The 10493-nt window shown below is 51.6% G+C and overlaps 1 protein-coding gene across 1 annotated transcript in view; it reads right to left on the minus strand.

The window, feature by feature from the left end:
* The window catches only part of SBNO2 (strawberry notch homolog 2), a 48436-nt gene that overhangs the window by 11641 nt on the left and 26302 nt on the right, over positions 1–10493 (minus strand). Inside the window, exons 10-22 of the mRNA XM_031063290.1 lie at positions 10264–10407; positions 9648–9765; positions 9143–9248; positions 8240–8393; positions 7249–7425; positions 6274–6371; positions 4118–4200; positions 3038–3226; positions 2110–2282; positions 1610–1741; positions 1247–1382; positions 824–936; positions 265–336 (exon numbers count right to left, since the gene is read on the minus strand). Coding sequence (XP_030919150.1) covers positions 265–336; positions 824–936; positions 1247–1382; positions 1610–1741; positions 2110–2282; positions 3038–3226; positions 4118–4200; positions 6274–6371; positions 7249–7425; positions 8240–8393; positions 9143–9248; positions 9648–9765; positions 10264–10407 — 1695 coding nt within the window. The remainder of the gene's footprint in view (positions 1–264; positions 337–823; positions 937–1246; positions 1383–1609; positions 1742–2109; positions 2283–3037; positions 3227–4117; positions 4201–6273; positions 6372–7248; positions 7426–8239; positions 8394–9142; positions 9249–9647; positions 9766–10263; positions 10408–10493) is intronic.

The following is a 10493-nucleotide window of genomic DNA, read 5'->3' on the forward strand; positions in this document are numbered from 1 at the left end:
AATGCCACACACAAGGCAAGGGGGAAGCTGTGTGAGTGCCTCCCATGTCCCCAGACCCTTCCCTGGGGGCAGAGGGCTGGATGCCCTTCCCAGCCCCCAGTGGGAGCAGAATCCTCAGTGTGACCATGGCTCTGAGCTCGCAGGAGCTGGGTGCTAGGCTGGGCCCTGCCTGCAGACATTAGCAATGATCCTCCTCCCTCTGGCTCCCTCTCCCAGCTCTTCCAACATCCTCTCAGCCACGCTGCCCCAGCCCAGCCCTGTCACCTTGTTCTCGAAGTTGTACTTGCTGAGGTCTCGGGACTCGGTGGCCCGTCGGTCCCCGTGAGTTAAGGCACCCTGGGAAGGCAGATGGAGCAAAAGGTTCTTATTCTGAGCTCTTGCAAAACACCAGGGAAGGATGGCCAAAGGCATGTCTGCAAATGTGCCATGGGGAGGCAGTGTTCCTCCAGAATACTGAGACTTTACCGAAGGATTTGGGGATTTATCAGAAGTGAGGAAAATGAAACAGAGGCAAACTAATTATCCCATTAATTATTTCGTAAGCTTTTTGGGAATAATATGGGTGTATACTCCAGTAATAGTGGGGAAATTGCAGCATCTAGAAGCAGGTGCTTGCTCCCCTGAAATTCCTCCCAAAGCCTCAGTTACATATTTTCCTCACTTCCTTTCCCAAATCCCAGGATGCTAAAAGCCATTCCATGGCTGCAATGCCTCAGCCAGGGGTGACACAATCCCCCCCTTGGCCATGCTGGTGGGAGCTCTGACCCAGAATCTCCTCAGGGGGAATCAGAGGCGTGTTGGGATCACAGCTGTGGGCACTCACCAGGCTCTCCAGGCGTTTTGCCACGATGGATGCAAACCTCCTCTCCCCTGCCAGCTCTGAGATGAGGAACACGTACTCGGGAGCAGAGACCTGGTTGGATCGGTGCGTTCGGCCTGCATGGGAACAGGGATGGAACAGGAGCTTGGGATGGCCTGTCTGCAATGGGAATGTAACCAGAAAAGCCACATAATGCCCACCTTTCTCACCCTGGGGAGTCCATCCTCTGTCCCAGAGCTCAGGGCTATAATCCCAGCTCTGCCAAGTGCAGCAGCACCAGTGACTGAGCCTCTGTTCTCCTCCCAACACAGACATCTCCTAAATCCACCTTGGGCTGCCACCACACCTGACCCTCCCAGAGCCCATCCCACAGCCTGGCCCACACCCCGGGGGAGGTGACAGTGCCCAGGGACACCCAGCCCTCACCAAACTGCTGGATGGCCCTGTCTGCACTCCAGGGCAGCTCCAGGGTCATGTGCACCCGGCGCTTTTGGTTCTTCACCCGTCTGTCTGCTTGGAGGGAGATCCCTGAGCTGGAGGCCTCTGAGATTATCGCCACGAGCTACAGAGACACAAGTGAGAACAGAGTCAGGCTCCTGAACACGTGTTAAACAGCTTCAAGAAACAGCCCCAGGTATTACAGCAGCATCAGCCCTTGAAGGGACCTGGGAGGGTTTGTGAAACCCACAGAGAGCTGCTGGCCTGAGGCTGGCAGGGCACAGGGAGGCACAGACACCCTCCCTGCCCTCCCCCTATCAGTCCTGTGCAGGTTTTCAGAGCCCAGCTCACCTTTTCCCCCTGCATGAAACGCTCCTTCTCCTTCAGGTTGACGTGGTCTATGGAGAGCCCTTGCTCGGCGCGCGACTCGAACACGACGGAGCCGTCGGGTCTGCGAACCACCCGTCCCTTCCTGCCTGTCATCTGCACACAGGACAGGGGCTGCTGCAGCCTGGGGAGCCACACAGCCCAGCAAGGCCAGCCAGGCAATTCCCAACAGGGAGAGGAAACCCTCTGCCAGCAAGGACTTTCTTTTTTTTTAATAGAAGAAATTTTTCTCTATGCCCAGAGAAGCTGTGGCTGTCCTATCCCTCGAAGTGTCCAAGGCCAGGCTGGATGGAGCTTGGAGCAACCTGGGATAGTGAAAGGTGTCCCTGCCCAGGGCAGAGGGGTGGAATGAGATGATCTTTAAGGTCCCTTCCCACCCAAACCACTCCATGATTCTCTGATTCTTCGCTGGCCCCTTTCCCTGTCACCCAGTGCCACCAAAACACACTGACAGTGGGAAGTACCTCAGCCACATTCTCTGGGCCCCCAAAATAATCAATCAGTTGATCCAAGGTGTTGAGAGGTAGCTCTTTGCCCAGGGCTTTCACTTTTGCTAGGAGGTCCTGTTTCATCTTTTCGACCTTCAGCTCTCTCAGGCCGTGCAGCTCTTTCTGGGAAGGCAGCATGTGGAAACCACCTACAATGGGAAGGCAGAATTTTAGAGTTCCCTGCTAACTGCACATCAGAGAGGGGGAAAAAGTTGTCCCAGAGGGTTTCTGGGGCCACTGTTGCTGGACAAAGGCACTATGATGTGCAATAAATGCTGAGCACAGAGTGAATTCTCTCTGGGCTTCTCCTTTCTGCTGGGGGAAGGAGCACACAGGGCAGATCCCTCCCTGTGCTCGCTGATCACAGTGGGGGAACGTGGATCCACCCCACAAGAGTGACCCCCAGGATAAAATCCAGCTAGGATCACAAAGCTGACCCAAACCTGAAGGGGTCTCTGCAGGACACAGTGCTCCCCTCTGTGGTGTTACATTTGTCTCACCCCTCCAAAATGTAGGGTTTATTCCAAGCCTGTGATCCTCCCCTGAAGGATCATGGATCTGTAATCCCATTGGCTCCGGTCTTATTCTGTGCCCACTCTGACCTCTCTGTTAAGAATCTCCCTGTTTGAATCTCCCTGTTTAGCTGTGGGGGGAGACCACAGAGTCTCTCTTGGCCCCTTTTCCCCCTTAGGCTCTCCCTCTCTCTCCCTCCCTCCCTTTTCCCTCAAAAACCATGCTGCTCCCGGGGGTGGGACCCCCAATAAACCCTCATCTAATCAGCACCCCCAGAAGCTGTGTGGAGTTTCCTTGCCTGCCTGCTGCTACCAGTGAACACACAGCTTAGGGGGACCCTGGGGACCCCCAAACGAACTGCTCCACCCCTCCCTGTGACTGCCCTGCTCACCCCTGTCCTCACTGAAGGTGTGATCCACAAAGATGACATCGTCTGTCTCCAACAGGGACTCTGGGGACGAGGTGAGGTCGCTGTCCAGCCCCATGTCCGAGTCGGTGCTGCTGTCATCGCTGATCTTGATGACAACCCCTTGGTCACAGGGGCCCCGCAGAGCCTTGGGGCAGCGGCCCCTGGGACGCCCTGCAGCACAGAGGGAGCAGTGTCACAGCCCCAGCACCAGCAGGGCACCAGTGCAGGACACAGGGACGGGGCACAGAGGGACAGTGCAGAGACAGGAGGAGGAGGAGTCCCCAAAGAGCTGAGCCTGCCCCAAATGACAGTCTGAGCTCAGAAAGACACAGCCTCTGGGGTGGGGGTGGCAGTCAGGGAGGGAGGGAGAGCAGGAGAGACAAAGGAAGAGAGAGAAAGGAAGAACAAGGCACTCCTGAGCAGGGCTGAAGTTGGCTGCACACATGGTGGCTCTAAGCAGTGCCAGCTCCTCAGGGAAGGAATCCCAGGGGATTGCCTCCAGAGGAATGTGCAGTACACAGGTAAGTACTGGTGTTTTGGGACATAAAGCACAGCACAATGTGCCCCCTCTGCACAAGAGGGTTCATGGATCAGCTTGCACAGGCTGCTCCACAACCTGCCAGTGCTGCTGCTCCCTCTTCCCCCTGGTCCACATCCCAAACTCTTCTTACCTGCTGCCACAACAAATAATTCAGCAGGGAAATTATTTTTTTTCCTCAGGACACCTTCTATGCTCTAAGTGAGGAGTTGTGGAGGACTCCCCTTGCTGCAGGAGGGGTTCAGACACCAGCCAGGCCTTGTGCCATCTGCCCCCAGCATGGGTCGAGGGGAAGGTCAGGGCAAGGGCAGTGAAGGAGAGGGAGGAAAAGGGGGGAAAAACCCAGAGCTGCTGTCCTCCGGATGAGGGAGCACTGGGAGATGTGCAGGAGGGCAAATCAAAACCAGGGAGAGCAGCAAAAAGCATCAAGTGGGGACAAGGGCAAAAGGCAGAGAAGCTGAGTGGCTGGGGGGCAGCAGCAGGGCAGGAGGCAGGGGCTGGGCTGGGAGTGAGGGAGATCTTACGTTTTCTTTTAATGCCAGTTCCTTTTTCTCTCTTTCTTTTGTTTGAAGGAAAGTGCTTCTGAATTAGTGATAGAAAGACGCCTCTGAAAGTAAGATGCAAAATTTATTCCAGCTGCCAGCAACACGTGCTGGTTATCACATAGCAGTGTGTGTTTGGGGTAGCCCCACACTCCATGGAAGAGAGGTCAATCCACCCCATCCACGACCACCAGCTTGGGCTCAGCCAGCCCTTGGCACAAGGTGGCTCTTGGGCCTGCAGGTCCTTTATATAACAACCAAGAAGGAGTTTTAAATGGGAAACACTACACTGGGAAACTGTTACACCAAAAATACAGTAACCCCAGTGTCCTGGTCCCTCTCCATGCCCTGAGAGCACAGACCACTGTCAGGCCATCCAATAAATATGTTCCACCAAAGGCCTCCAACTCCCTGGCTGTGGGCCTGCTTCCCAGAAAACCAGGCACAGAACATGGATCTGTAGTGGTTCCAAGTGAATGGAAGAAAAAAAAAGTCAGAGAAGGTGAAAATCAAAGGTTTCTGTGGGCTGTTCTGCAAATCAAAGACCAAATGTTTAAATGCTGACTGTGTGGATGAACCCCCAGGGCAATGGGGTGGTGCTGATTGAGCTCTGCTTGGAAAAAAAAAAACCAGCAAAAAAACCCCAAACCAAACATAGCAAGCACCAGGTGAGAGGATGGACATGACACCTCCCCTGGGTGAGAAAAGGGAGACTTAGGAACTGGGGAGGGAGCTCCAGGAGCCTTGGCATGAGAGGGTGAAGGGGACAGTGACCACACAGCTCCCCAGAGGGACAGAGCTCTGTGTCTGCAGTTATGTGACACCAGGAATGACCCCCTGTCCTGTGTGCTGGGGTGACCCAATGACCACTGACTCTGGAGCCTCCCAGCTGTGAAATTCCACTCATTTCCCACACTAACCCTCCCCATCTCCCTGAAAACAGCCCTGGGCTGGAATCCACCCACCACAGGACCATGTTTATTTTTAACCCCATTTCTCAGCATCTTTAAACTGCTCCTTCCCAGCACACTCCCCTCCAGAAATCCCCCGAAGTGCTGGAACACCAGGACACACTTTTGGAGGCTGAGCAGATGCCAGGAGACACTTGGTGATCTGGCCAAGAACACAGAGCTGCTGGCCCTGGGAGTGGGCAGCAATTCACACAGAGTGGGACAGACAGACAGACCCCTGACAGACCCCTCCTCCAGCACCACTCCAGCCAGGGACCACGCTGTCCCCTAGATTGGAGTTCTGTGACATGGAAACCAATCCAAGGGGCCAAATCACCCAAGGAGCTGCCAGACCTGCCCTGTGCACTGCCACCAAAGTGTATTTGGTTTTCAGAAATGGGCTGGAGGCAGAGGAGTGACACAGATCAACCCAAACCCCCCTCAACAAGGGAGGAAAGCTCAGCCTAACCCAGCCTCAGGCTGCCTTGGGCATGTCTCACTGCTCCCACCTGCACTTGGAAGAAAACAGCTCTGCAGAACAGCAGAAACCCAACCCAACGCCAGATTTTTGTCCCCTGTCATGCAGGAACAGCTGCATTCAGGGATGGGCTGGGGTTTTGGAAGCTGCAGGAAGGAGGGGGAGCAGGAACCTTACTCTCTGCTCAGAGGGTAGCACAAGTCTTGCTGCTGGCTCACTCCTGGCACAGGCAGCTCTCCTGTTAGCTGGGAACAACGGCCAGGACACTGCTCCTGCTTTATACATGAGCTAAAAGCCAACACAGGTGGATTTAAACTCCTCAGACCACTCTTCCCACCCCCTGCTCCACTGACACCACCTCACAGCATCATCCCAGTGCCTGCCACCACAGAAAATTCTCTCCAGATCCAGATCCACACAAACTACCTCCGAGCTGCAATTCTACTTCTCTTTCTGACAATTCCTTTCTTGTGTGTAGAGAGTAAGATCAGGCTCTTCCTGTAAATCCATGGGAGGCTTCAAAATCCAGGATGCAGCTCATATAATCCCACTGGGGATACAGTGCCTCAAGGACCCACCTTAGTGTCCCCTCTGTGGCACAGGGGCAGGTGACATCAAACTGCATTTGAAGACCTGCCAGTGCTCTGTGCCCCAGGGCAGAGCTTTCCTCCCACGCACCCCAGAAGGGAAAGCAGGGATTTTTAACTCACTCTGCAGCAGAGACAAAGCAGTTGAGGTGCCCATCGTTCTCATCCAGGACCTCCCTGGTGCGAGCCTCCCCCGTGGACTGCAGGCCGATGACAATGCACTGTGGGGACACAGGTGATGGGGGACATGAGGGATGGCACAGCGAGGTGCCAGGGCAGCTGTACTGCCACAGAGTGGCATTTCCCAGGCCCAGGTATCTCCCCTTGGCCCCTGTTCCATGCTGGGCCTGTAGCAGGGTCATTCCTCAGAGCTCCTGAGCAAGGATCATCTCTCAAACTTTTCAGCTGACCCCACACAGGGGGACTCTGAGCACAGAACCCCACTGGCTGTGCTGGGAAGTTTCTGCCTAAAATCTCTAAGGTGCACCCAGACAGGAGAAAGGACAGAGCTGTACTTGAGGTGATTTTATATGATGTGATATTATATAACATGATAATATATGACGTGATATTATATAATGTGATATTATATTACATTACATTATATTACATTACATTATATTACATTATATTATATTACATTATATTATATTACGTTACGTTATGTTATGTTATGTTATGTTATATTATATTGTATTGTATTGTATATTATGTTATATTACATTACATTATGTTATATTATATTATGTTATATTACATTACATTATATTATATTACATTACATTATATTATATTATATTACGTTATATTACATTACATTACATTATATTATATTATGTTATATTACATTATATTATATTACGTTATGTTATACTTATTATATTATGTGATATGAGATGATGTGATATGATGTGATGATATGATGTGATATACAATGTGATATATAATGTGATATGTCATGTCATGTCATAAAATAAAATAAAGTAAAACAAAATAAAATAAAATATTACCCTTCTAAGAATACAGGTCAGATTCACTCATCTCTCACCCCACCCTGGGGACCCCCAGAAACACAAGCCCCAGGTGAGGCTCCCATACCTTGTCCCTGGCCAGCTCCTCCCGGGCCAGCTCCACGAGGCGCCGCACCTTGGCGGCAATGCACAGGTACTTGAAGAAGCGCTGGTGAGCCGACCAGAACTGACCCCACAGAGACTTCCGAGACTCCAGCCCGATGCAGTCAGCTGCCTGCTGGAACACCATCAAGGCCTCTGCCCACTGCAGAGAACACAAGGAGAATGAGTTAATGTAATTCCCATTGTCGTTCCTGCCGTGCAGGAGGTGATCGGAACAGGCTGAAGGTTGATAATCTGATTTAGACTCAACACTGGGCATCCTCTCAGGAGGTGATCAGAACAAGCTGAAGGTTGATAATCTCATTTAGAATCTCCATCAGCACGATGGAGCTCTGGTTTGCAAATGTGGAACTTCCAAATAGAAGCAAAAAAGTCTGAAGTTCTTTCATTACATCAGCTGAGCACTGTGTGCCTCTTTTCCTTCCTACGTTTGTGTCACTGACATATTTTATGAAAATCTTTTTGCTAGGATTTTTCTCCTGAGAAGCTGAGAAGCCTCAGAAAAGAAATGCAAACAATAATTATCTGAATGGCTGTGGAATGTGGTCTAGAGATGGTTTAACAGGTGCATCTTTGATTAGTTCCATGTAGATTGTTTTTACTTGATGACCAATCACGGTCCAGCTGTGTCGGACTCTCTGAGAGTCACAAGCTTTTGTTATCATTCCATTCCTTTCCTTTCAAGCCTTCTGATGAAATCCTTTCTTCTATTCTTTTAGTATCGTTTTAATATAGCATTTTCTTTTAATATAATATATGTATCATAAAATAATAAATCAGCCTTCTGAAACATAGTCAAGATTCTCATCTCTTCCCTAATCCTGAAGACCCTCAAACACCACCACACATTTGAGGTCATGGCCACATTTAGGGGCCTCACACCCTCCCACACACTGCTGGCTGTGCCCAAAGCATGGTCAGACCCCAGCCTCCCACTCCAAGGGGCCCAAGCTCACCAGCTTGGCTGCCTTGTCGTAGACAGCCTTGTACTTCTCATCCAGAGGGATCTCCTCAATCCTGAAGGTGACCCCAGTGAAGCTGAGCTGCCGAGCAATGTACATCCCACTGACCTTCATGTCCATGGCCACGATCTCCATTGCACCGACTCCCCTGGGAGAGGACAACACTTGTGGGACCCACCTCGGAGCCCCAGCTCTGAACCCCAGCTGTGGGTCCAGCTTTGTGGATATTCTCAGTTCAGTCAAAGAAAGAACAGAGAGAATTTCTCCCAGGCCGAGCCTGGGAAACTGAGAGAAAATAATTAAAACAATTATTATCTCTCTTTCTGTAACTGTTGTTTATAGATATGGTTCTCCAGAGTGTGCTATTCATAGTTCACCAATAATGTGAGAGGCTTTTACTTCGAGACCAATCAAGTCTCACCTTAACGAGTCACATTATAAAAGACCCCTTACCTTTATTAAATGGCCTTCTGATTCACCTTCTGAAGACCAGAGTCTTTCATTCCATCCCTGACTCAACAGCGTCAGAACCCCAGCTGTGGAACCCCAGTTTTGAATCCCAGCTCTGTACTCCAGCTATGGAACCCCAGTTTTGAATTCCAGCTCTGAACTCCAGCTATGGAACCCCAGTTTTGAATTCCAGCTCTGAACTCCAGCTATGGAACCCCAGTTGTGGAACCTCAGCTGTGGAACCCCAAGTGTGGCATCCCAGTTTTGAATCCCAGCTGTGGAACGCCAGTTTTGAACCTCAACTCTGAGCCCCAGCTGTGGGACCTTCCCTCTGCTCCGGGGCAGCACAGGGCAGGTTCCTCTCCAGAATCAGCCCCAGCCCATGCTGCCCACCCCATCCTTGGGCACTGCACCACGTCCTACACCAGGCCCCTGGGCAGGACTCACCTCTTCTCAATGGCGTGCAGGAACTCATCGAAGGCTCGGAACGGGGTTCCCTCCCCCCAGATCCCCAGGCGGCTCATGTAAATCATATTTTTTGGCTCTGAGGCACCTGTTGGGACAGGAATCAATGTCAGCAAACCCACAGCTCTCGGGAATAGTTGTGACTCAAGTGAAGAGACCTCTGAAGAAGTTGTCATTTGCCATTGTGCCTTTGGAGACTTTTCTGAACATTGCCCTCCCTACATTCCGTGGGTAAACATCACCAAACAGCTGGAACAGCTGGCCAGGAACAAGTTAAACTGGAGAGAAATTAATCTGACCCACCAAAAAGTCACAAGTAACAGCAGTGATGGGGCTTGGGGCAGATCTCAGCATGCTGAGCTCCTCTCCAGCCCTGCATCACTGGCTTCTCCTTACAGGATCTCACACAGTCACACCTCAGGGTGTCCTTCAGGTCAGAGGGGACCTCTGCCACTCTCACACCCACCCTGTGGGCAGAGCAGCTCACCTGTGGCACTGGCATAGACAACCCTTGCTCGAGGCAGCTTGTTCTGCAGGTCCAGCACTGCTTTGCCCATCTTGGTAGAGCTGGCGTTTTTGGCTTTGTGGCATTCATCAAACACAATCTGCAGGGGAGTGGCAGTTAAGGAAAAAGGATCTATTTTCAATCCAGAGGATGTGAGCAGACAGAAAATAGAACCTAGTCTCCTCCAGGCAAGAGAACAACCTGTCCCAGTATCAACAGGACTGACTCATGGCCCACACATGGAATCTGCTGGGTTTGCCCAGCCCTGTGCTCTTCAGATCCAAAGTCATCCACCCCTCCCTCTCCCTTCACCTCCAAGGTGTGTCTTGTAGTCCTGAGGGAGAGGAATGCTGAAAAGGTTAATCCCAGCTGCTTCTTCCCCTCCTCCTCTTAACTACATACTGGAGGAGGAGGAGGAGGAGATCTGAGTGACGGGGATTCCTGTCTCCTGAAGGCACTGGGCTGACTTCACACAGCCCCAGGCTCTTTGTTCCCTGCTGAAGCACAATTAAAAGCAGCAGTTCCTCTCTCTCTCTCTCTCTCTCTCTCTCTCTCTCTCTCTCTCCAGTTTTTGTCTCTTGGTTTTTTTTAAGGATACAACTCCCTCAAAGTTTTCCCTGCACCACTCCAAAATCTGTTTTAAGCGCGTCCTGTGCTGTCCCCCGGCCTGGCTTTCACCGATCAGCGCCGAGTAGGTGGCAAAGAGGACTCCTTCTGAGGTAGCTGTGTCACCGTATTTAATCTGCAGGAAGAGGAGCAGGAGCACACACACACTTGTGATTGTTGTCCCCAGAATGTCACACCCATCCCTGCCCACATTCCATGCCG

The sequence above is a fragment of the Geospiza fortis genome, unplaced genomic scaffold, assembly GCF_000277835.1.
Source record: "Geospiza fortis unplaced genomic scaffold, GeoFor_1.0 scaffold241, whole genome shotgun sequence".
Classification (NCBI taxonomy): domain Eukaryota; kingdom Metazoa; phylum Chordata; class Aves; order Passeriformes; family Thraupidae; genus Geospiza; species Geospiza fortis.